The 26,155-nt window shown below is 40.2% G+C and overlaps 3 protein-coding genes across 7 annotated transcripts in view; all 3 read left to right on the forward strand.

Annotated features, from left to right (window-relative positions):
* Positions 1–1,267: 1,267 nt before the first annotated feature.
* On the forward strand, positions 1,268–2,459 carry LOC112644238 (SWI/SNF-related matrix-associated actin-dependent regulator of chromatin subfamily D member 2-like; the record flags this gene model as incomplete). Its single annotated transcript, XM_035699266.2, has 1 exon — positions 1,268–2,459. A coding segment is annotated over one exon (1,062 nt), but the record flags the coding sequence as incomplete, so codon positions are not given.
* A 1,959-nt stretch (positions 2,460–4,418) lies between these two features.
* On the forward strand, positions 4,419–18,574 carry LTV1 (LTV1 ribosome biogenesis factor). The gene is made up of 11 exons (XM_025422459.3): positions 4,419–4,653; positions 5,673–5,804; positions 7,634–7,807; positions 12,315–12,402; positions 13,496–13,634; positions 13,995–14,250; positions 15,655–15,782; positions 16,740–16,879; positions 17,158–17,210; positions 17,379–17,579; positions 17,709–18,574. The coding sequence occupies exons 1-11, from the start codon at positions 4,651–4,653 to the stop codon at positions 17,817–17,819; spliced, it is 1,425 nt and encodes a 474-aa protein (XP_025278244.1). The 5' UTR covers positions 4,419–4,650; the 3' UTR covers positions 17,820–18,574.
* Positions 18,575–18,673: 99 nt separating this feature from the next.
* The window catches only part of ZC2HC1B (zinc finger C2HC-type containing 1B), a 52,167-nt gene continuing 44,685 nt past the window's right edge, over positions 18,674–26,155 (forward strand). For 2 of the 5 annotated variants that reach the window (XR_007412463.1, XM_049113375.1), the window contains exons 1-2: positions 18,699–18,839; positions 20,854–20,975. Coding sequence is in view for 2 of the 5 variants with exons in the window: in XM_049113375.1 (XP_048969332.1) it covers positions 20,933–20,975 (43 nt within the window). In the remaining 3 variants the exon portion in view is untranslated. Of the gene's footprint in view, positions 18,840–20,853; positions 20,976–26,155 lie in introns of all 5 variants that reach the window. The other 3 variants (XR_003126246.3, XM_025422477.3, XR_003126245.3) reach the window with 2 other exon arrangements.

Raw genomic sequence — 26,155 nt, forward strand, 5'->3', positions numbered from 1 at the left:
GCATTGTTCTAGAGACTGTATTCAACACATATTAAATGAGTTAATATATATCAAGTATTCAGAACAGGCTCAAACACATGTTAGCTCACTATATGTGTTGGCTTTTTGAGATGGGGTATATTGTAATGGTTAAGGGTGTGACTCTCAAACTACACCTGAGTTCACATTTTGGCTGCTTCCCTTAATGGCTTTGTGCTCTCGGGCAAAACTCCACTTAACTGTTCCTCAGTCTCTGATCTATATATAACAAAAGGATAACGGTAGTAAATCTCTTAAATCCTTCTTTAGGAATTTAAAGAGTAAATATATGTAAAGTGCTTTGAACAGTACAATTATTAATAAGTCCTTGCTATGCTATGCCCTAGGGAAATAAATTAGGCAAGACAAAAATTCTTGACCTCAAGTTGGTTATTTCAGTTTGAGTCTAAAGACAGATGAAAATAGTATGGCTTTACAATTGGTATAACTGCGTAGGCTAATTACAGCATACAGCGAGAGCATCTGGGTTGGGCCCTAGTTTTGAGGAGCGTAAGTTTCCTAGAGGCAGAAATGGCTAGGCTAACACTTGAAGAACAGGGAGGCAAGAGCAAGAGATTTTTAGATGAGCATTGCAAAGTCGATCTCTTTTAGGTATATTAGGGAACTGCATTCTGATAGGGCTGAGTCAGAATGGTGCCCTATCAGAATGGTGGGGGATAAGGAGATATGATGCTAAGTTGGTGGATACAGGCCAAATGATAGAAACTGTTGGCTGCCATGCAAATGAGTTTGGACTTTATCCTGAGGCCAGAAGGTAGACATTTCAAGGTTTTATACAGAGAAATGATATGATTGGATAGGAGTACTAAAAATGATAAATTTGATAAAAGCGTTAATGAGGCGATACCTTTGGATATTTAAAAAGGTGGGATGGATAGAATTTTCTGGCTGGTTCCCTGCCATATGGAGGCAGTGCAGCACATGGTTAAGGATATAGCCTTCCTAACCAGACTGATGGGCTACACATCTAAACTTTCCTTTTATTGTGTGATCTTAGGCAAGCCACTTCAATACTCTGAACTTCAGCCTCTATAAGATAGGCTAATTGTCATCTAAGTACACGTTTATCAAAGGAATTAAATGACGTAACAAATACAGTGAATACAGTGTGTTAATGTTAGTATTAGATCAGTAAATATATATAGTAAAAGAATATTGCTTAAACTTAAAAAAAAAAAAAACAAGCAATATGGTTAAGTGGTCAGGCTCTAGTCAGACTCACGTTTAAATCCATTCTCTGGCCATCAAAAAGCCTCTGACGCAAAAACGGAAGCTGCGCATCTATACTTCCAATACGTTCAGTCCCAGCAAGGCAGAAGGCGATACTGCGGGCACCGCGGGGCCCCCTGGGGGAACCCCTGCAGGGGACAAGGTGGCTTCCTGGGAACTCCGAGTGGAGGGAAAACTGCTGGATGATCCTAGCAAACAGAAGAGGAAGTTTTCTTCATTCTTTAAGAGCCTCGTCATTGAGCTGGACAAAGAGTTATACGGGCCTGACAACCACCTGGTAGAGTGGCACTGGATGCCCACCACCCAGGAGACTGATGGCCTCCAGGTCAAACGGCCTGGAGACCTCAACGTCAAGTGCACCCTCCTGCTCATGCTAGATCATCAGCCTCCCCAGTACAAGTTGGACCCCCGACTGGCAAGGCTGCTGGGGGTGCACACACAGACAAGGGCGGCCATCATGCAGGCTCTTTGGCTTTATATCAAACACAACCAACTGCAGGACGGGCACGAGCACGAGTACATCAATTGCAACCGTTACTTCCGCCAGATCTTCAGTTGTGGCCGACTTCGTTTCTCTGAGATTCCCATGAAGCTGGCTGGGTTGCTGCAGCATCCAGACCCCATTGTCATCAACCATGTCATTAGCGTAGACCCTAACAACCAGAAGAAGACAGCATGCTACGACATTGATGTGGAGGTAGATGACCCACTCAAGGCCCAGATGAGCAATTTTCTGGCCTCTACCACCAATCAGCAGGAGATTGCCTCCCTCGATGTCGAGATCCATGAGACCATTGAGTCCATCAACCAGCTGAAGACCCAGAGGGATTTCATGCTCAGCTTTAGCACGGACCCTCAGGACTTCATCCAGGAATGGCTCTGTTCTCAGCGCCGAGACCTCAAGATCATCACTGATGTGATTGGGAATCCTGGGGAGGAGAGACGAGCTGCTTTCTACCACCAGCCCTGGGCCCAGGAAGCAGTGGGGAAGCACATCTTTGCCAAGGTGCAGCAGCGAAGGCAAGAACTGGAACAGGTGCTGGGAATCCGCTTGACCTAACCGCTCAGGGAACTCCTCCTCTGCCTGGAAGGGGACCACTCTCTGGGACCACAGACACATAGGCTAAGGATGGGGTGAGGGCTCTGTCCTGTTACCCCATGCTCCCCAGCTATAGTTTCATAAATGTAGTGATAGGATTCTTTGTTGCTTTGGTCCCCAAAGCCTTATACTTACTTCATACTTTGGCTTTAAATGGGTTCACAAGAGATGCCTCCTCTGCTCCCTGCAGGCAGGCAGGCCCAAGTAGGTCCGCTGGAGGCTGTACTTTGACATTGGCATGGAGACATTTCAGAACCAGGCCTGCTGGCTTTGCTTGTTTACAGACCTCCTTGGGGCCAGTGTGAGAGCTGGCTCTGGGGAGCTGGGTGAGGAAGAGGAGCACAGCTCACACTCTTCCTAGCCTTTCTAAACCAAAGTTCTTCGCCATTCCTACCAGCCCAGCCTTGCTGCCGGTTTTTTCCTTTCCTTTGGGTATTTGCACTATGTGGGAAGCAGGTTTTTCTATGCGGGAGCCACTTTTTTGTACAGGGGTAAGTTGGGGTTTTCAGGGAGTCCTGTTTGGTGCCTCCTTCCGTATTTTCTTTCCTCAATCTATGCAAGCGGCTCTGGCCACCATCATCTCCTCGGATGCCAGAGGGCTGTCACCCTAGCTCAGGAGCCCAAGGTGGTGGAGCCTCCTCGGAGGGGACTGCAGTTCTCTGGCATGGCCTGAGGTACACGGGTGTGTGCTCCACACGGTGGAGGGCGGGGGGTGTGAGGGGGGAGGTGGGGAGGACCGTGTTGCCCCTTGGAGCTTGGTAGGAGGGTGGACCCCAGGGCTTGGCAAGTGCCACTTCTGGCAGGTTGGAAATTTCCAAATAAATCCTTGTTTATTGGTGGTAAAAAAAAAATAAAAAATAAATAAAATAAATGAATCCATTCTCTGCCGTTGAATATCTGTGTGAACTTGAGAATGTTACTCAACTTTCCTGTACCTCGGTTTTAGTATTTGTAAGATAATGAAAATAATAATAGTGCCTCTCATAGTGTTTGGTAAAGAAGACGTGGAATAATTCAAGTAAAGAGCCAGCACATTAATTCATTGAAACAAATATTTATTGAGTATATGTGCCAGGCACTGTTCTAGGACCTGAAGAAAGAGAGACACAGTAGTAAATAAAACAGATCAAAACAAAACAAAACCTGCCCTCTTGAAGCTTATATTGAACGTCCTGCACGTAGGAGTGTTAAGTATCCTGTGTTACGAAGCATTATCCCAAGACAATTTCTGTGGCCCTCATCTAAATTGGTCGTTTAAGTTTTATTGTAATAAAAGAGTGATATTCCACAAATATTTATAGAGGTAATAGGGGGACATAAAGACAATCCAAGATAACTCAGACGTTGTAAAGACGCCAGAGATTGGGAAGGGGAAACACCAATTTGAGGAAAGATCTGCGGATAAAACCATGAGTGCGTTCCCAGGAAAAGCTGTGAGAATGTGCCAGCACCTGCCTGAAATCCTCCCAAGCAGGTGTGATGATAGCCTCTCTGTTTACACGTTAAAACATTTGACGGACGACTTGGAAGAAAATAAACATTTCACATAACCTCCTTACAAGGTATGTAAACACCGAAGAGATTCCAAATCTATCAGTTCAAATGCTTCTACTGTCAACAGATTGTCAAGGGTTTTGTTCACCGGACCTTGGAACGAAGACCTGATCAGGCAGGAGGCAGCCCCGAAGAGCGGGGGCCCGACCTTCCGTTGCTAAGGCAACCAACTCCGCGCCAGCCCCTCAGACACGGAACCGGAAACCCCAGGGACGCGGGAGGGTGGACACCGTCCTAAGGTGTGTGGGCGTGAGTCGCGCTCGGGAGTAGGCAGGGGATACAACTGTCCTGGGGATAACTAGATGTCACGTCTGTTCTCAGTAGAGGGCGCTACAAAAGCAAGTTCCCCCAGGAACACCAACCCCTCTTTCGCGCCTCACGGCCACAAACGCGCCTACGACTCGCTTTCCCAGTTCGCTTAATTTTGGCCGGAAAAGCCCCGCCCTCCCGGGGACAACAGCCCCGCCTCCCGACAGCTTCTCGCGATCGTTGGGCCGAGCGAGCTCTGGGTAACTTCCGGCCGCGGCCCCTTCAGCTCTTCGGCGATTGGCCCCTTTCCACGGTCCGCGCCTTACTTCCGGTCCGGATTCCGGGGTTGCACGTGTGGAGCGGCCTGGGGACGCGGCTGGGAGCGGGGCCTCGCCGGCTTCCGTGTGCTGCGGAGTCGCTTCCCCGGGGCTCGGAGAGTGCTGTCATCCTCCTCCGGGTGAGCGCCGCGCGGCTGCAACATGGTGAGCAGGCCTCGTTGTCTCGGGGACGGGGCGCTCTGGTTTTGGCGGCGCCAGGCTGGTTGCTCGAGTGCCAGTGGCGACTGAGGGCAGGAACCGGGAGGGCTGGCCCGAAGGTGCGGGAGGCGGCTTGCGGCCCAGGGCCCCGGGCTGATCGCCCTCTCCCCTCTGGGCATCCTTTGCAGTTCAGAAGGCGTCTCCCACAGCCGAGCGTCGCTGGGGAGTGGGAAGAAGAGAGAGTGGCTTTCCCTTTCTCCGGAGGGGCCTAGAAACCATGTCAGCGCTGGACACAGACACTCCCTCCTGGGCTGCTTGCAATCGGGAGGAGGGAGAGTTGGCTGGGTTCTAAAGATGTTGGAGTGGCAGTTGTCTGTCTGCTCATCTTGTGTTTGCTCTGGGCATAGGGAGCTTGAGGGAGAGCCTAAGGTTGGGCCAAAACCTGGGATGATGCTTTCTCAGGTTGGAAAGCCAAGGTTGGGGAGGGTAGTAAGAGTGTAGAAAGAGATGATGGATCTTACTTAACTTGAGCTGTGTAGTCCAGGTTTCATTTAATAGGTGCAACAGGTGCGTAACTTGCTTGAAACGGTCTTTTCCCAGATTTTCCTGTGGCAGGCTGTTTGTCATTCTGGTTCAACCTGTCAGGGACCTCCTCTGACCCTGCAGACTAAAGTAATTTTCAGTCATTTGCATATCACCGTTTTTATTTTCTTAAAACCTTTTGTTTTGGATGATTTGCTTGGTAAGAATAGGGAGGGACTCTGACCTTCTCATTGCTGTATTCTCAGCGGCCATAACGAAGTTTGGCACAGAGTAAAAGTGCCTTCAAATGTACATTGCAGGAAGGTAAGTACAAGTTTTGTTGAACACTGTTGATGTTGCCTACTACAGAGATAGAAGTTTTAAAAAACTTTTGATCCTTCACATAACTTACTGAAGGTTCGTATATGGAGTATGGTTTTGTTGCTGCCTTTTGTTTGTTTATTTTTGTTCTCATGGCTTGTTCTCATTCTGTTCCTTTGAAGCCTCACAGGAAGAAAAAGCCTTTTATAGAAAAGAAGAAGGCTGTATCTTTTCACCTGGTCCACCGGAGTCAACGAGATCCTTTAGCAGCAGATGAGACTGCACCCCAGAGAGTTCTGTTACCCACACAGAAAGTAGGTTCTGTTCTTCAGCCGATAAGTTTGCAGGTGGACTGTGCATAGCTTCTAAATAAATTGTTGGACAGCTGCTGTTTATCCAACAACTGTGATTTTTCTGGGAAACAAAATTGATGACTTAATTTTCAGTAAATGTGCTGATTTTTTTGTCTTGTATATTGGATTGAGAGGGAAGAACACCTTTTTTGAGGTATTTTAATGAGCAAATCTTGTAACAGTAACAGTAAATATTTACTAAACCAGCTACAGTGCTGCATGATATTATTTAGGACATATCTCTGCTTTCTTTCCCTAAGATCCTATCATTTCAAAACCACAAACTCCTGTTTTGCCTCCTCAGCACGCATCTCACGAAGTGTAAAACATTAGAACTCATGAATTAGCTTTAGAAAATGCCAGGAAGCGGGACGCTGGGTGGCTCAGTGGTTGAGCCTCTGCCTTTGGCTCAGGGCGTGATCCCGTGGTCCCAGGATCGAGTCCCACATCAGGCTCCCTGCATGGAGCCTGCTTCTCCCTCTGCCTGTGTCTCTCATGAATAAATAACATCTTTAAAAAAAAAGAAAGAAAATGCCAGGAAGCCTTGAAAATGTTGATTTGATAATTGTCAGAGTGTAAGTATGGGCAAATTTTAAAGGAAGTCTTGGGGAACTTTAACCATTGTTAGCTTTTTAGGAAAGCCTGTTTGTGTTGTATGTTGAGAAGTTTTTTGGCATATAAATACAAGAAATTGTACTTGATTTTCAAGGCCCTTTAGTCTGTTAACCCTCCTAAGTACATGATGAAACAATGTGTATTTCTTGGCTTGAATTTTTTTTAATTGAAGAAGAGCTAGATATACAGTGTTACACTAATTTCAGGTGAACAGTGTAGTGATTTGACAAGTCTGTGTGTTACATTGTGCTCACTGCAACTGTAGTTACTGTCACTCTGCAATGCTATTATAATACCATTGGCTATATTCCCTATGCTATACCTCTTATTTTCATGACTTATTCTTTCCATAACTGGAAGCCTGTATCTCCTACTCCCTTTCACTCATTTTGCCTATCCCCACCATCTCCCCTCTGGCAGCCATCAGTTTTGTTTTCTGTATTTGCAGATGTTTCTGCTTGTTTCTTCCTTTTTTAGATTCCACATATGAATGAAATTATATGGTATTTGTTTTTCTCCGACTTACTTTAATGAGCATAGCACCCTCTAGGTCCATCTATGTTGCAAATGGCAAGATCTCACTCTTTGATGGCTGAGTAATATTCCATCATGTGTGTACTGCATCTTCTTTATTCATTCATCTGTCATTGGATACCTGGGTTGCTTTCATATCTTGGCTGTTGTAAGTAATGCTGCAGTAAACATAGGAATCTATATATTTTATAAATCAGTGTTTTCATTTTCTTTGGATGAATAGTTATTGGATTGTATGTTATTCCTATTTTTAGTTTTTTGAGGAACTTCCGTTCTGTTATCCACAGTGACTTCACCAGTTTATATTCCTAGCATTAGTGCACATGGGTTCCTTTTTTTCCACATCCTCACCAACACTTTTCTTTTTTTCCTATCTTTGCTTGAATTGTTGCACGGAACTGTCTAATAGAATCAGGAATTGTTTTCATTCCATTTAAATTTTATATAGCACTCAGGGTTAGAAGCTGTGGGGTTTTGGGGTGTTTTGTTTTGTTTGAGTTTGTCAAGAATTCTTTGTCTCATTCTTGTCAGCCAAATGTTCACATGACATCTGTGTCCTATTCTGAAAGCTGTGTTCACTAGAAGGTTCCTGTGGCTTATGCTTGGAAGAGGTACTAATTCCATTTTGTATATCATCCTAGGTAAATGATGAAGAAAGGCGAGCAGAACAGAGGAAGTATGGCGTGTTCTTTGATGATGACTATGACTATCTGCAGCACCTTAAGGAACCATCTGGGCCCTCAGAGCTTATTCCCACAAGTACCATCAGTGCACCCAACAGAAGAGACGAAAAAGAGGAAACTTTAGTAATTTCAGTAAGACTTTTTTTATCAATGTATTTGGGAGCAAGTGAAGAAATCACTTATAAATCAAGATAACTGAGGCAAGAAATGGTATCAGTCTTAAGAACACAAAAATAAGCCATGCCCTACTTAAAATTATATATGTGTGTGCAGGTATGTCCATCAGGAGAGGGTAGGCTGCCTGTTTTTTTTGGTGGAATCTGTCAAAAATAGGTGCTTTTGGGGTGTCTAGGTAGTTCAGTTGGTTAAGCGTCTTGACTCTTGGTTTCAGCTCAAGTCGTGATCCCAGGGTTGTGAGATCAAGCCTCAAGTCAGGCTCTAGAACCTGCTTAGTACTCTCTCTCCGTCTCCTCCTCCTGCTCATGTGCATGTGCTCATGCATGCTCTCTCTCAAGTCTTTAAAAAAATAACCACCTTTGATGGGGTTAGAACTTTGATTAATAGTTGTAGTCGTGCTAGATAACATCTTTCAATAGAAGAAAAGTGGCTCACATCATATATGTTAGCAACTATTCAATGTCATAAACTGTCTTCTAAGGTAGAACTTAATCTTTGCAGAATGTTCAGATCTTTAACAGTTGTAAAAAGCTGCAGGCTAACATAAGAGAAGCGAAGCAGTAGATTGTAATGAAGTTCCTGTTACTCTTCTCAACAAATGCAGTCCACTTTAATTTTTTAAGTGTAAATGAGAGTACATACTTACATGAAATTAGCACCACTAATTTAATTTTCCCCATTTATATTAAAGATGCCCGTGTCTTATGCCTTTTTCATTTTATTTAGTAATGGAAACTTATACAGTAAGTTTTCCTGTGAACTTGATATCACCTGGCACTTTAAAAAATGATACTCATTTATTGGGTTTATTAACAAATAAGAAGAGCTAAAAAGGATGCCAATTTCTCCTTCTCATTCTCTACTCCTCTCATGGTCTAGGCATTCTTTTCCTTGGGGAAGTGTAATCATAGCTCCTCCAGTCTATAGTTTGTTGCTTAAGGAGAGTCAAAAGGGTTAGCTTTAAGGTATTATCCCAAAGGAAGGTAGTGAGTGGAGCTGTTCATTCATTTCCTAGATTGTAGCTCTCTTGTAAGGCTGCATACCCCACTCCTACATCTCTGTCATAACAACCAGCTTCTGTACTCTACTTTTACTTTTTTTTTTTTTTTTAACATTTTTTAATTTATTCATGAGAGAGACAAGAGACATAGGCAGAGAGAGAGGCAGGCTCCCTGTGGGGAACTTATCCCAGGACTCCATCCCAGAACCTGAGGATCACGACCTGAGCCAGAAGCAGATGCTCAACCACTGAGCCACCCAGGTGCTCTTCTACTCTTCTTTCCCAAGGCAGTACTATCTGGAGTAAGGTATGTATCTTAGTGCCTCACCTCCTTCCATTTCTCAGGGAGAGAGCGAGGGGGTTCCGGTAGTTATTCAGCTTTATCTTAGGGAGAAGAGTCTTAATAAGGTTCTCAGATTCTTCTGGCTGAATTGTATTGGCTTTTAAGAGATTAGTTTTTGGGCAGCCTGGATGGCTCAGCGGTTTAGCACTGCCTTTGGCCCAGGGCCTGATCCTGGAGACCTGGGGTCGAGTCCCGCGTCGGGCTCCCTGTATGGAGCCTGCTTCTCCCTCTGCCTGTGTCTCTGCCCCTCTCTCTCTCTCTCTCTCATGAATAAATAAATAAAATCTTAAAAAAAAAAGAGATTAGTTTTTGAAAACTTAGCTCTTAATCCTTAATTTATTTTGGGCAAAAGTAATCTATCTAATTGGCTTTTTGATAGAATAAGGCTCTTAAATGGACACTTCAGTGATGTTTGTAAGGGTGAGTGAATTATGTTATTATGTTTAAAAACAAAAATGCCATCTGCTTTCTGTAGCATGATGCAAAAATATGGATAAGTCCCATGTGCTTTTTTGACTTTAAAACCACTGAAATTGAGTAAACTAGAAATAATTGAATAAACCCTAGAAACAAAAGCACTACAGAGTAGTTCTGCTTAAGCAGCCCAATTGTCACTTGAAAGAAAGCAGATATTGCCATGGTAGAAAGCAGCTGGGCAAACTCAACAGAGTTCAGAGCTACTGCAGAAGAAGTATACATACACATTTCTTTTTTTAAAAAGTTACTATCTAACCTAATTGTGTGATTCTTTGACTGTTTTTCAAGATTTAAAAGCTCTCCAAAGGTAAATTCACTGAACACAAGCTGATCCTCCCTTTTTTTTAACCACATTCCGCGGTTAAATAATCACAGAGTTAGTTTGTTTTAAAGATTTTGTTCATTTATTCACAAGAGACACACAGAGAGATGCAGAGACATAGGCAGAGGGAGAAGCAGGCTCCATAAGGAGCCCGATGCGGGACTTGATCCCAGATCCTGGGAACATGCCCTGAGCCGGAAGGCAGATGCTCAACCACTGAGCTACCCAGGGGTCCCATCACAGAGTTTCTTTAAAACAAAGCAAAACAGTGGGGTGCCTGGGTGGCGCAGTCAGTTAAGTGTCTAACTTGATGTCGGCTCAGGCTCGGGGCATGATCTCAAGGTTGTGAGATAAAGCCCACATTAAGCTACTCACTGAGCATGGAGCTGCTTGGGATTCTGTCTCTTCCTCTGCTGCTTCCCTCCCCGCTCGTGTTCTCTTATTGTCTCAAAAAACAAAATCACGTGTGTATTTTATAATTTTTAATAAGTAGCATAGTATACCCCAAATCATTAAATTGTGCACTTTACGTGGCTGAATTGTACGTTCATTCTGTCTCAATAAAGTTTTGTTTTTTGTTTCGTTTCGTTTTTTATTTTAAAAAAGGACAGTATGGCAGAAAAGTAGTTTTTTTCCTATGCTTATGCCACCAGGAACACTTTGGAAGCTAAGTTGGCTGGTGTGTGCTCCTCTGTGTAGCTTTTGACTCATACTTCCCAGAGGCTTCCAATTCCGCATACTCCACGAGCCAACAAGCACATACATCTCAGCTTTGTGCCTGCTGCTAGACTAGGGAAGAGGTAGTTGGTGAGGTACAAGAGACAGATAGCATGTGGTGACCCTCACATTGGTAATTGGTCAAAAAGCTCAAACTAAAGCATAAGGACCGGTTAGATAATATGTGCCAGCACATGTTGAGATATATTGTGTATGGTGTGAAGAATAGAGATTTCACCCAAGGAAAGTTCCAAAAGAGCTTCATGGAGGAGGGAGGAACTGAACTGGGCACTGAAGGGTGGGTTGTATTGAAGATAGAGGAAGGAAGCATTCCAGTCAGAAGGGACATAGGTAGTAGTATGGATCATAGTGTCTGGCATGTGTGTACTTCATAAATTACTTTGAATTATTCCATGATGTGAGGAATGGGATATGATTTACAAAGAGGTCATATTATTAAGTAATGAATTTGGATATATAGAGTAGTAGGCTTTGATCTTACCTTGTAAATCAGGAGTGAAAAATCAAAACCTCTTCTAAGTTCAGGAAAGTCACATTATGAAATACTAAAGGAGTTTTAACTTGGAAGTGATATGAAGGTTGGGTTAAGTGTGTACTACCTAAGCAGTGGTAATGTGTCTTGGTTAACCGTAAGATGGTGCCCAAAAGACTGATGTGAAATCACAGTATACAAGAGAGTTCAAAGAGCTATAGGGATGGAAAGAAGTGATTTATGACCACCCCAAGATTTAAGATAGCCAGTTCAGAGGCATGCTGTGCCATTATCAGAGATTGGCATGTTATCTCAGTTTAAGAAAGGAAAGATTAAATTTTGAAACTTGAGAGTGGCATTACCAAACCTGGATTTGAATCCCAGAACCTCACTTAAAGACTAGTTGGAAGCCGGTATGGCATTTGACCTTTCTTAGCTTTTGTTGACTACAGTTTGCTGATATCTCACGAAGATTAAATGGAATAATATGCTGGAGGAGGCTTTGTGAAGTATTCTTAAGAAGCTGCTTGTGAGAGGACGATAGAATATACAGGTTTCAAATATTTAACTGGAGTACAAGTGAGCCAGAAGGCAGGACGTCGTTGTATTAGTTTTCCTAGGACTGCCATAACAAATTACCACACCTTACCACTGGGTGGCTTAAAACAACAAATTTATTCTCTCACAGCTCTGGAGGCCAGAAGTCTGAAAGTGTGCCTTCAGTAGTGTTGCTTCCATTGTGGGGGCTCAGAGCAAGAACATTGTTCTCACGTATCTCCTTGTTTTTGGTGGTTGCCAGCAATACTTGTGTTCCTTGGCTTGTAGATCTGTCATTCCAGTCTGCTCTCAGCTTCACTTGTCATTCTCCCCCTGTCTTTGTGTCATCACGTAGCTTTCTTACAGGGACACACCTCTGTGAATTTGGGCCCACCATAATCCACTGTCACCTCATTTTAACTAATTACATCAGCAAGGATTCTGTTCCTAAATAAGGTCACATTCTAAGCTTCTGGGTAGACATGAATGGGGGGGCGGGAAGGCATACTTCAACCCAGGATAGTAATTCAGAAGTATTTTTCAATCTAACCATTGTGTAATTTCTCTTTCAAGACCACGGGAATTAAGTTGCCCTCATCAGTATTTGCATCAGAGTTTGAGGAAGATGTTGGATTATTGAATAAAGCAGCTCCTGTTTCAGGTGTGCTTGATTTCTTGAACTTTTCAACTGACTTGATCTGTGTTTTACAAAAAGGAAAGCATAGTAATGATAGAGTTTTAGTCTTTGGAGTTCCTATTTGGAGAAGAAAGTTGGTTTTGAAAATCTACTAGGGGAATTTTTAACCTTGACCTAACCTCTTGCAGAGGAAATGATGATACCTAGTCTTAACATACATATAGATTTAATCTGCTTTCAGAATTTCTTCTAAGAGCATATGTATTTTATAGAAGTCCATTTTACCATCTGTTTTCAGATACACTGGAAAATTGGGGTTTTTTGTTTTTGCAATATCAACATTGTATTTTAGAACAGACACAGAAGTGTTGTTTGGTATTTTCTCTTAAATTGCCTTAATTATTGACCAACGTTTGCCACCAGTGTTCATTCATGAATTCATTCAGTAGATTTTTAGGTTGCCACTAGATGATAAGGTCTTGGGTTAAACCAGAATAAAGTATAATCTCTTACCTCGGAATATATCATCAGTTGGGAAGGGCGGACAATAAATAAGAAATTACAAAGAAGTACAAATGATTAAATAATGCTTTAGTTAATAAGTGGACAGGGTGCCCTGGAGAAAATGATGTCTAAGCTGATTTCTTAGGTAGAAGTTAGGCAGGTGGATGGAGGAGGGTGGGGTAGGGAGGAGAGAATATTCCAAACAGGAAACTGTATGTGCAGAATTGAGAGAAAGTGAATAGGAAACCACATTTTAGCATGCCTAGAATGAATGGTAAGAATTAATATGAAATGAGGCTGGTGAATCAAGCAGTGGCCATGTTCAAGGTAAAAACCTTGAATTTTAGTAAATAGAATTTAATGTTGCAGATCTGCAGTGCAACAGTTTTTACAATTGGGTACTGATACCAGAGGTATTTTTCTTCCTATATTATTTTCTTATAGTTATCCCTCTCTATCTGTTCCTCACTAGACCAAACTTGAAGTTTTTAATCATTTTTTTTAATCCTCCATACATAAGTAGAATGTGTCATATAATAGGCATTTAGATTATGTTACATAAAAGAATCACGTTTTCTCGGGAATTACTGCTCAATTTTTGTTTTCCTTCCAGGACCTCGGCTGGATTTTGATCCTGACATTATCGCGGCTCTTGATGATGATTTTGACTTTGATAATCCAGACAATCTGCTTGAAGATGATTTTATTCTTCAGGCCAATAAGCCAACAGAAGAAGAGGGAACAGATATACAGTATGTGTTGTTTCTTTTGAATCAGGGATGACCTGACCATTGCTGCTTCAGTTGGTACCTATAGAATGTTATAACTGGAACAGACCTTTGAGAGAATTTAGTTTTAGATTTTTGTATTTTAGAGCAAAAGATGTGAGACTTGAGGTCTTTATAAACCAACGATAGGTGGGGCTAAAGTCCAAGTTGCCTGATTGCTGGTTCATTACTTTTCCAGCCATACCAGACAGGTCAAGCAGCACAGCTGTTCCTGCCTAAACAGAAATCCTCCCTGAAATACCCTCAAATTTTACTTGTGTAAAGTCATTTGGTTCTGTTGTTTCTCAAGTTGTTTTGACAGTTAATTTATGACTCTGGCTTTAGGAAATCTGAGGCCGAAGATGACAGTGAGTGGGAAGATATGGATGATGAGAAGGAAAGAGGTAGTGATGACGATAACTATGGCTCTGTGGGCTCATCAGATGAGGCCATGTCTGTCCCTGGAAAATCTCCTGGGGCTGTAGAAAATCACTTGTTCTGGGAAGAGGAAACGAAAAGTCGCTTTACTGAATATTCTATAACATCCTCAGTCATGAGGAGAAATGAGCAGCTGACTCTTCATGATGAGAGATTTGAGAAGGTAAGGTTGGTCTCCAAATAAGGGACCCTTTTAATACTAATTCCTGGTAAATTTCATATGACCTTAGAACTCAAAGCCAGAACTTTAAGCATTAGAAATAGCTTATGTCTTATTAAAACAGACTATAAAACCATCCAGTTTTAATTCTAGAAAGAATGCATATAGGTCAGAGATAGCTGATGGAATCTGTGGACTTCCTTAGAGAGGTTTGACATTTTGATTCTGAACCTCTGACTCCAGTCCCTAAGATTATGCTGTTTTCCTCAAGCATTGGCCTGAGCATAAACAAAATTCCATTGCTTTCAGTTTTGTGTGTGTGTCTGTTCACTGACATATCCCAAGGTCTAATATGGTGTCTGGCATATGGTAGGAATTCATGCTATTCAGTAAATGATGAACGAGCGAATGGTGTCATTCAAGGTAAATCTAATAGATTCTAACTTCTACCTTTTCACTGAGTACTAGTAGGCAAACTATTACAAACAACTTTACTCTTCAGGAGTCAACATCACCTGCTATTTAGTCTTAACGGTGTTTGAGTAATACAGTAAACATCATTTAAACAAGAATGAAATTCGTACATTTATTTTTATTTTTTATTTAAGTAAGCTCCATGCCCAGTGTGGGGCTTGAACTCAACGACACTGAGATCAAGAGTTGTGTGTTCTACCTACTGAACCAGGCAGGCACCCCTGAAATTTGTATGGTTAAAGGAGATTGTTTAGTTACATGGTCTTTTACTTTGCATAATCAACAAATTTGAAAACACTCATAAAATATTCCGAAGTAAAGATTTCTACCTACCATGTGCTCTCCAAGCTGAACAGAATTGCCTTTCACTTTGATATTAAATGGCAGCCTATTTACAGGGCAGCTGGGTGGCTCAGTTGCTTAAGTGTCCAAGTTTTGATTTTGGCTCAGGTCATCATCCCAGGATTGGATTGAGCCCTGCATCGGGCTCTGCCCTCAGCAAGAAGTCTGCTTGAGATTCTCTCCCTTGCCCCCTCACCTCGCCTGTACTCTTTTTCTCTCTCTAAGATCTTTAAAGAAAAAATGGCATCCTATTTTCAATCTAAGTGTAAGTCTTAAAGTACTGGATCGAATGTCTTCCACATTGTGTTGTCATGGTGCTAATCGCTGGCAATATTGTAATGGTAGTTATGATCTCATGGTAGTGCTTAGATATTGTGTAGAAATAAAATTAATTTAAAATCAGGGTGTTTGGCTGGCTCAGTTGATGGAGCATGTGACTTGATCTTGGAGTTGGTAGTTGAGCCCCACTTTGGGTATAGAGATCACTTAAAAAAATAACATCTTAAAAAAAGAGTAATGTAAAAATAACATTTTAAATGTTACAGTCTTAATACATTATTTTTCATGGCATCTTTTCTCTCTCTACTCCAGTTTTATGAGCAATATGATGATGATGAAATTGGAGCTCTGGATAATGCTGAATTGGAAGGTTCCATTCAAGTAGACAGCAGCCGCTTAGAGGAAGTCTTGAATGACTACTACAAAGAGAAGGCAGAGAAGTACATGGACTTTTCCTTATTTTTACTTGTTTTGCATTTTTAAATAAAGTTTGTAACTGAATATCTGAATCTAGAAAATCACCCAGTCAGAAACTATATTAAGAAAATGGTATGTTTTCCATAAACTTTGATTCACATTTTGATATTAAGGTTCTGAAGCTGACTATAACATTGAGTGGAAACCTACTGAGAACCACTTTCTTTATGGCTTTGACCTAAGAGTCATGATAGAAGAGCTGAGGGTTAGAGTTGGAGTGCGAGGTCACATTCGACTTGGAGAATGAGGTGGTGCTGTTAGCCTCTTTGGCTGAAAGTTAATCTGACCTCTAATTATATATACTCTTCTTTTTTCATCTTCCTAAAATGCCAAGTATTCTGAGAAGTTGATAGTTATGGCTCATAGAAAGATAAAGAGTTTGTCTCTCCAGCCATATTAGCATAACTTTACAGCCAGATATTTGGTGATTCAGCTCAGCATCCATATTGAGGTAATTTTTCTGCAAGAAACTAATGAGGTGTTTACATTTGCTGGATAGGTCTGATACTCCATGATCACTATCATTTGCAGATCCTATAGTAGGACAAGGGCTACATATTTTGAGTGGATTATGTGATTTTGGAGAGACAAATGGGGTAATACTTTTCGAGGCTTTTAAAAAAAACCATGTTTTAGGAAACATGGGTTTCCTAAAACACTCGTTCAGTGTGTTATAACCCTGCAAAGATCTCTTCTGTCAGTGGAATGAATGTTCAAAACCTGCTGGAGGAGAGAGTTGTGGGTGGGGAGAGCTAGGATTTTTTTTTTTTAATTTATTTAATTTATTTTTTTTTAGGATTTTTTTTTTTAATGCTATTGTTTCCACAGCTCTTGAAGTGCAGTTTTAGTAACATAGTATAATAATGGGTGGTGTTATTTTTTCCCCTCCTGCCTCTTCATTTTCAAAAAACAACTACAAGTTGTGTAAAACTGAATACTCTTGAACCTCTGGAGGATCAGGACTTGCTAATGAATGAACCCGAAGGGTCTGAGGAGGAAGAGATTGTTACCGTAGTTCTTGAAGAAGCCAAAGAGAAGTGGGATTGTGAATCTATTTGTAGTAAGTATTTTAGTGTTCATTTTACTGCTAAAGGTATGATAGTAATTTCAAAGTATTAAGTTCATCAATTTATTGAAAAAGTACTATTTTGTGAAAATGATTTGGAAAAAGCAATATTCTCATTACTAAGTTGCAAACAATTTAAAGATACTTAGAAGAGAAACTCCATTGTTATTTTGAAATATGAAAACATCAAAGTTGGTAATATAGTAGGAACTCAGTAATGTTTTGCTGAATTGAAAATGTCCTTATTGGTACATGTTTGTTTGTTTTTAAAGGTACATACTCAAATTTATATAACCATCCACAGCTTATCAAGTATCAACCAAAGGTAAGTCCTAGGGTCCTGAGCTATCTAAAGTATAAAGTGCAGAAAATAGAATGTTTTTCTCACAGTGGCTTTACCCCTTTGTGGCTAGCAGCACAGGGAAAGGCAACAGTGAACTGTTTTTTAATAGGAATGGGAAGTGACCTTAGTATGATTTTATTTTTATTTCAGCCCAAACAAATCCAAATATCTTCTAAAACAGGAATACCTCTCAATGTCTTACCTAAGAAAGGACTCACAGCAAAGCAAGTTGAACGAATGCAGATGATTAATGGCAGTGATCTGCCAAAGGTGTCAACCCAACCTCGATCTAAAAATGAAAGCAAAGAAGATAAAAAAGCAAGAAAGCAAGCTATAAAAGAGGAGCGCAAGGTAAAGCTTTTCTCAAATGGGAGATGTATAAAGAGCTTGTGGTGGAGGGATGATTGTGGAAATTGTCTTCTGTAAAATTATTCTTCATCAGTTTAAAGATTTGAATAACATAACGGTATTCTTCTACAGGAACGAAGAATGGAGAAGAAAGCTAACAAATTAGCCTTCAAACTGGAGAAAAGAAGACAAGAAAAGGAGCAGCTGAACTTGAAGAAGAACGTTGAGGGGCTAAAGCTATGACAGTAGAGCATTTAGGATAAGGAGCCTTCTCCATTGGGGCTCCTTGTTATGTTCAGTATTGAACAAGGATCTTCAAAGAGACAAAACAATTTAATTTGCCATTTTTAATGGCAGGTATTTATACCACCAAGTTTTCTCTGCCGTCTTTCTTGTAAATATTGTAACATTTTAAGACTTAATATTATAAGCTTAGAATTTGCTCTGAAATAAAATGATTTCACAAATGTGAAATGACTGGATGAGTTGAAGGAAAACATCTTCATAACATAAATGGAATTGGTGTATTCTTCATTTATTTGTATGTTTGTCCCAGCTGTCTTTCGCAGATGTTCTCAAATATTTCTGAAACCTTTCCACTCTTTTCAGGAGTTAAGTGGTGTAATTTGCTGTATGTAGAAAAGTCACCCTGTTAAACTCCGGTTTGAAATGCTGAGTGGTTAAGAGTTTTCCTGAGAAGGTTCTGCTGTAGGAACTAAGTTTCCCCCGCTATATATGCAAAGGACTGTTTCAAAAGGATGGTAAAACTTGAGTGCTAGGATTGTTGGAACTCAGTTACTGGATGACTTACTTTTGGAATTTAGGAGCAGTGAAGACAGGAAGCAGAAACAAATCAAGAAAACGTCCTTGGCTTCAGTGAGTACTGGCTTAAAATCAGGAATATTTAGTTGAGTTTAAACTAGAAAGTTTGTCTTTTCAACATTATTTAATGGCTTGGAACCATTCATATTTGATTAAAAGATGTAGTTGAAAATTTTCCTTAGTTTTTTGGTGAGGTTTGTCTGATGTTGTTTTCTTTTTTCCTGTAAGCTTTCTCAGAGCCCAAGCAATGACACCATCACAATTGTTAATTATTTGGTAAACTGTGACTCCCTTGCAATAGACAAGTTGTTAGTGACCCTTGTTCATGTATCCATGACTAATGTGTTGCTATCTGGACTGTTCTGGGGGAAAAAAAAAATCTGTGGACACTGTTAATCTGAATTGGGAACAGGATGGCTGAGGCAGAACCATTTTTAGCTGGTGAGCTGCATTTGATAACTAAATTTATTAGAAAGTGTTTTCTATAATTAATTTGATTCTGGCTTTTCCAAAGTTGGTGGGTGTTATCTTGTTCTGTTTGTTTTGTTTTTATTTTTTTTTTTGTTCTGTTTGTTTTAAATTGTAAATCTAAGTATTCTAGGATTTTTAAGAGCTGTAAAATACAGTAGCATTAGGTATTCAACCGACATTGATACAAAAAACTCAGCTGAAGAGCTTGTCATTATAGAAGTGGAATCTAACTGGGGAGTATGTATTTAAATGCCATTCTGCAAGCAAAGGGTCAGATGATGGTTTATGTTAGTATTGTGAATGTATTAAATCCTAACAAGATTGACCGTTTATTTTGGTAGCTGTCTCCATTGAAGGTTCTTAAAATCAGCAAGAATCTTAAAGACTTGGAATATTATTTTAACTCAATGCTATTCAGATTCCTTCTTAGGAGCTTAATATCACTTCACCTATCCAAAGGGTTTAAGTCAGCCATTATATATATTTTGCAGTTAAGGAAAGGTGACTATAAGCCATGAATCTTGCTGAAGCAATATTGTGATGTATACTGATTATCCTCCAGATTTAAAGATCTTAATTTTATTCTAGAGAACAAACCTTACATACTCAGAATTATTTTGGGAAATTTTGGAATCTTTACAATTTGAGTTGTCTTTAACAATGATTACAAACTTAACATAAGGTCCTGGTGAATGTTGGAAGTCTAGAGAAGGTTTTTGCCGTCAAGGACTGCATCTTCCTAGGAGGCAGGGTGTGTGCAGCAAAATCTAACTAGCAACACCAACTTTCTGATAAGTACCACTTAAAATGATCCAGGTACTTGCTATTCCCCCTGAAGTGCTCTTACTGCAAATAAAGCTTCCTCAAGGTTGGTGTTCAGTTATCTCCACTATAAACTTTGATCCAACCATGTATTTAAAGATAGCAACATCCTTCCCTTGCATTTTTTAGGCTTCTTCCCTGTTTTATGGTCTCCATGGCATCTCAGCATCTGAGCTCTATCTTAGTTTTTCAGTTTCCTCTCAGTAGTACAAACAGCAGGGAATTTTTATTTACTGTGTTATCCCCATGGCCTAGAACAGCTTCTGACATTTGGTAAATGATCACTAGGTAGTATATAAATGAATGGATAGGAAAGCCATTTCACCAAAAGATTGCTTATATTTGGAATAATTGGACCTAGATTCAATGTTAGCTTGGAGAAAGAAGGCCCAAGGCCTTCCTGATAGGGGCAAAGTAATGAAGAATTTGCCTGCTGTGCCTTAAGCACCTCTTTTGCATGAGTATTTAATGCTTGTTATTAAATCACTTAAGTCTTAAGTATCAAAAGCTATTTGTGTATATAAGCTGCTCCATTGTATCCACATCTTCATTATGACATCATCAATCTCAGGTGAAGGACTACTACAGTCATCTTGTAACTTTACTGTTATCAGTGCATTATGTTCTTTTTCCTGTGTTTTGATATTAGTATGTTTTATCTAGCTTATTACAGAGAAGGGTCAAGAGAAGGTAAAAATTCTAATGGCCTTAACGTTTTAATTGTTGAACTTCTATAATAACGTATAATAAAACATCGCACTATTCAAGTTGAGAAATAGAACATAGAAGCCTGTGGTTCCATCATCAATTTCATCCCACTCTTTTCCTTCAGGAACTCCTAAATACTATCTAGATTACATTATCAGCTGTATGGTATTTCTAAACACAATATCTTACTTAGTTTAGTTTTGGAACACAAATCTGGCTTTATGAGGGCAGTATTTACCAACAGTTGATGAAGGCATCTTTGAACTGAATGAATATTCTCTGAGCTTGAGTTCAGTTTCTAGAATTTATAAGAGTCCCAAGCAGAGATGGCATTGAGCCAGGTGATGAGTAAGTTCTAGGGAACACAAGTCACCACAGCTGGAGCATCCTGGATCTCCTGTAGTGGAGATGTTTAGTGGTTGTATACTTGTTTTACATTTTTCTGCTTTTTAAGGTCGCCATGATCTCAAGATCAATGCAGAGCCTTCCTCTGGAGTGCAGTGATTGTCCTCAGCTCATCTAGATGTCAGAATATGAAGGGAAGAACAAGCACTCCAATGGAACAGGGTCAAACAAGCAAGTATAGAACAGTGGGAGCCAGATACACTAGGACATACTAACCTCAGATTATGAAGGCAGTGAATATCATGCTTATCACAACCATCAACCTGTTTTTCATTATATACCTTTAGTGTGGACTAGTCACTCTCTGGTTCTGGTGCCCAGCTATTATCCTAGGAATTACTTTCTCTCCTTCATATGTTAAATTGTCTATTTGCAGTATGTTTTACATTGTGAAGCACATCCTCTTGTAATTCTTGAGTTAGGGTGATGGGATGTCAACTTCTTGAAACTCTCCATGTTGAGAAATGTACTCAACCCCCATATTTGATCAATAGCTTGGCTGGGTATAAAATTAGAGGTTTAGATTATTCTTCCTCAGAAGTTTAAAGGATTTTTCCTCATTCATTTCCAAGTTTATGGGAATCTGAAGCCATTCTGATTCCTGATATTTTGCATGTAATTTTTTTTCATATCTGTAGAATCTCTGTCTCCAAAGTTCTGAAATTTCACAGTGATGATGTTATGGATCTATTTTCATCCATTGTGTTTTATCTTTTCAGTGGAGGCTCATGTCCTTTCACTTCTGGAAGTTAAAATTTTTTATTTTCTTGTGTTTTCTCTTTTTCTCTCTTCAGCTGTTACTTGAGGTAAGACCTTCTGGACCAGCGGTACTTGAATTGCTTATGTTTTTCTCCCATCTCTATGCCATTTTACTCTACTTTCTGAGAGATTTCCCTAATTTTGTCTTCCAGTCTTCCGAGTCTTTCATTTCTCCAATAAGACTTTTAATTTCTAAGAGTTCATTTTTATTCAAATTGCTTTTTAATTCATTTTGGACTTACCTGCTAGAGCTTTTCCACAGATCTGGAAATTCCTGTCTTTTGGCTCATGATTAAGACTGGAGGAAGGAGACACTGGAAATTCTTTTTTTTTTTTTTTTTTTTTTTAAGATTTTATTTATTTATTCATGAGAGACACAGAAGGAGAGAGAGGCAGAGACACAGGCAGAGGGAGAAGCAGGCTCCATGCTGGGAGCCTGATGCGGGACTCGATCCCAGGTCTCCAGGACCATACCCCGGCTGAAGGCGGCACTAAACCGCCGAGCCACCACGGCTCCCCAACACTGGAAATTCTTAATGGATAAGTGGCATTTGATGATTTTGAGCTTTATTGTAGAATGGTCTCGGTAAGCTGTTTGGGAATCTTTCCAGTGTCGATGTCTTTATGCATTTTGTCAGGGAATGGTTATATTCTTAGGGAAGTTTTAATTTTATCTTGAGAGTAAGGCAGAGTTCTCTGAGCCAAATAGAGGAACAGAGTTTGAGGTATATTCTCTGCCTTCAGCATCATTATTCATAAGAGGAGTCACTAGACAAATCACCATACACACATACCATCAACCTCATTAATTGAATCCTTATTTGCAAATTTGTCTATTTTCTAAAACTTGAAATTCTAAAATCAATGTGCATGGTGCTTTCATAGCCATTCACAGACCTGCACATAGCAGTTAAAAAGTTGAGTCACCGGACATGGCATGTTCTCAGCAAAGGTGGAACAAGGTGATGCCCTGCCTTCTTGTTTCAGCTCTCATACTGTAAACACATGTCCTTTTCGCAGTCTATGCCACATTTTCCATAGTTTTGCCATTTTTCTTGGTGATTTTAATGTTTAAAATGGCCCCCAAACATTGTGTCGAAGTGTGGTCCAGTGTTTCTGAGTGCATGAAGGCTGTGGAGAAAATACCTCTGCTAGATAAGCCTCATCCAGGCATGAGTTACAGTGTTGCCAACTAGGACTGAATCAACTATATATTTACACCAGATGTCTGTTTCTTTCTCTTTCTTTCTTTTCTTTTCTTTTCTTTCTTTCTTTCTTTCTTTCTTTCTTTCTTTCTTTCTTTCTTTCTTTCTTTCTTTCTTTCCTTCCTTCCTTCCTTCCTTCCTTCCTTCCTTCCTTCCTTCCTTCCTTCCTTCCTTCCTTCCTTCCTTTCTTTATTCATGAGAAACAGAGAGGTAGAGACACAGGCAGAGGGAGAAGCAGGTTCCATGCAGGGAGCCTGACATGGGACTCGATCCCAGGTCTCCAGGATCACACCCCAGGCTGAAGGCGGCACTGAACCACTGAGCTACCCAGGCTGCCCAACACAAAGTGTCTTAAACAGAAAAACAAGGGCAGCACCTTCAGCATGGGGTGTGATCCTGGAGACCTGGGATCAAATCCCACATCGGGCTCCCTGCATGGAGCCTGCTTCTCCCTCTGCCTGTGTCTCTGCCTCTCTCTCTCTCTCTCTCTCTCTCTCTCTCTCTCTGTCAGTCATGAATAAATAAATAAAATCTCTAAAAAAAATAAATGGAAAAACAAAACGAAGTTGTACATTGATATGTGGATTAAAAATAGTGTGACCAAAGGCTCACAGGAACCTAACCCTGTATTCCCCTTGGGAGTAATAAGGTCATTCAGTGTTGGAAGAGACTTTATGGAATGCACCTGCCACAAATAATGAGTCAACCATAAATATATGTATACATCTATATCTGCCTACCTATGCCTTCAGCAGTGCCTCATGTTCACTCCTGCACAGATCTCTTTGTCATTTTTGGAGAGTAGACTTATGCTAGAGTTAGGGAGGGCAGTCACCCAAGGGTTTAGAGGGAGGGAGGGGATCCGGGAATCAACTTCTTTGAATCAGTAAACTTTCATCTTGGCCCTCCATATTTTAGCAGGCTCTTCCTCATTTATCTCATCCCAATCCCACAGGTACATGCTGTTCTGGGGATTCCTACAACTTTGAAGGGTTCTGCAATAAAAATCTGGATGGTTGGTTCTCCCTTCTGTCAGCTTGGGAAGTGGATTCTGACTTAGTTTTAAGTCCTCCAAGTCACTATGTCTCATTTTTCCAGAATCAGATTTTTTTATTGCTGTCTCCTTTCCTCCCTGACCTTACGGTTTTCTGCGTCTCTATTTTCCTTTACTGTAGTTTTTTTTAGAGCTTTGAAGGAAAGCAAAATTTGATGGAGTGTTCTTTCTACCTTCCTGTCTTAATTCCTCCTCTTCTTTAATAACTCATGTTCCTGGGGTAAGTGAAAAGGTAGAGGCCACTATGCTACCCTCTTTACCATAGGGCCATGGAAGATGTTGATATTGCTAATGTTTGTATGTTCTGGATTGCAAAGAAATTAAGTTTTTTGACTCACAACTGAATGAGAAAATGTCTTCCTTTTCTCTTCTTCACCATGCCTTTATAAGGAAATGTGAATTGGTAGGTGTCTGTACAAAGCGTTCTTAACTTCCAGCTCAGAAAGAAAATGTCTAGTCCAAAGTAGAATTTTTTCCAATTTCATTATAGTCATAATCCTCTCCAGGCTTCTTATAAAATTTTTGAACTGAGATCTTTGTAATGCTTATTTTTCATTGTTAACATGCTAAACAAAACTGTTGATGGCTTCCAGATCACTTTCTTTTTTTTTTAATTTATTTTTATTTATTTATGATAGACACACAGAGAGAGAGAGAGAGAGAGGCAGAGACACAGGCAGAGGGAGAAGCAGGCTCCATGCCGGGAGCTCAACACGGGACTCGATCCTGGGACTCCAGGATCGCGCCCCAGGCCAAAGGCAGGCGCGAAACTGCTGAGCCACCCAGGGATCCCTCCAGATCACTTTCTTTTCCTCATTTTAAAAATTGTCTAAGATTTTAAACCAATGTGTAAAAATAATAGCAAATGTATAAAAATAATGGCCACGTTGATACAGTCTACTAAGTAAGAGAGGATATACAGAAATAGCTGAGTTGATACTAATTGTTTTATAATCTTTTCTATCAAAGTGTTCCTTTTTTAAAATGTCATTGTTTTAATCTTTAAAACAATAATGAATAATGTTTGTAGAAAAATTGAAAATGCAGGAAACTAATCACCTTTATTCTTAACCACTCAGAGGTATGAGTATTCATACACACACACAGACACACACACACCCTGTAAATATCCATATAACTCCTAGTCCTTATTTGTAAATATGTTAATAAAAATGTATCATTAACATTTTCCATGTTTTTCTCCCACAAGTCATTTTTAATCATTACATTCTCCTTTACTGGTTGGTAACCTATTTCCTAGTATGATTTTTGGCTTTGCAGGCCATATGGTCTCTATTAATAACTACTCTACTATTGTAGTGTGAAAGCAGCAATAGACATTAAACAAACAAATGGGTATGATTGTTTACCAATAAAACTTTATTTACAAAAACATAATAGCTTCATATTTGACCCACTGGTCTCAATTTGCTCACCCCTGGATGTTTCTTTAAGCTTATTTGGACAATAGTGCACAAGAATTGCAAAATAGTAGAGATCCCATTCATCTTTTACCTAGTTTCCTCAGTTTAAGTTATAGCTTAAATGACTATAGTACAATATCAAACCCAGGAAATATACATGATACAGTGTGTATTTATAGTTCCATACCATTCTATTACATATATAACAACCACCCACCACGATAATACAGAACTACTTTTTCAAATTTTATTTTATGAATCTCTACATCCAACATGGGGTTCAGATTTACGATCCTGAGACCAACGGTCCCATGCTCTTAACTCCTAGAATTATCCCACTTCTCAGAGGTTTCCCTCATTCTATCCTGGATAGTCACAACCACCTCCTTCTCCAATCATCCCTCCCTGTTGGCAGTCATTAATCTATTCTCTGTCTCTCTAATTTTGTCATTTTGAAATTGTTCTACAAATGGAATCATACATAACCTTTTGAGATTGGCTTTTCTCAGCATTGAGATCCATCCAGGTGTTGTATGTATCAGTAGTATTCTGTTGTTGAACAGCATTCCAGGATTTAGATGTAACAGTATAACCACTTATTGCAAGGCATTTTGGTTGTTTTAAATGATTCTTCTAAGGTTCTAGTGATCACATATTCCATGTGACTCAGCATTCTATCACCAACAGCGTAGATGACCTTGATCTTCATGTTTAGTTTGACTGACTAGGCAGGTGTTTCATTATAATCAAGCTTCAGAACTGAATGTGGTTCAGAATTTGGTGGTCCTTCAATTTCAGGTGTTCAGTTGAATCCTATTTTATCTGCCATTCTTTTAAACTCATTGAACTAATTAAAACTCACTGATTTAGGGATCCCTGGGTGGCGCAGTGGTTTGGTGCCTGCCTTTG

The sequence above is a fragment of the Canis lupus genome, chromosome 1 (assembly GCF_003254725.2).
Source record: "Canis lupus dingo isolate Sandy chromosome 1, ASM325472v2, whole genome shotgun sequence".
In the NCBI taxonomy this organism is placed as follows: domain Eukaryota; kingdom Metazoa; phylum Chordata; class Mammalia; order Carnivora; family Canidae; genus Canis; species Canis lupus.

Excerpts from the sequence above, each read along its gene's own strand:
- LTV1 (XM_025422459.3), top strand. Across the intron at positions 7,808-12,314 it reads AGGAAACTTTAGTAATTTCA|ACCACGGGAATTAAGTTGCC; the intron begins GTAAGACTTTTT and ends TTCTCTTTCAAG. Across the intron at positions 17,211-17,378 it reads TTATCAAGTATCAACCAAAG|CCCAAACAAATCCAAATATC; the intron begins GTAAGTCCTAGG and ends TTTTTATTTCAG.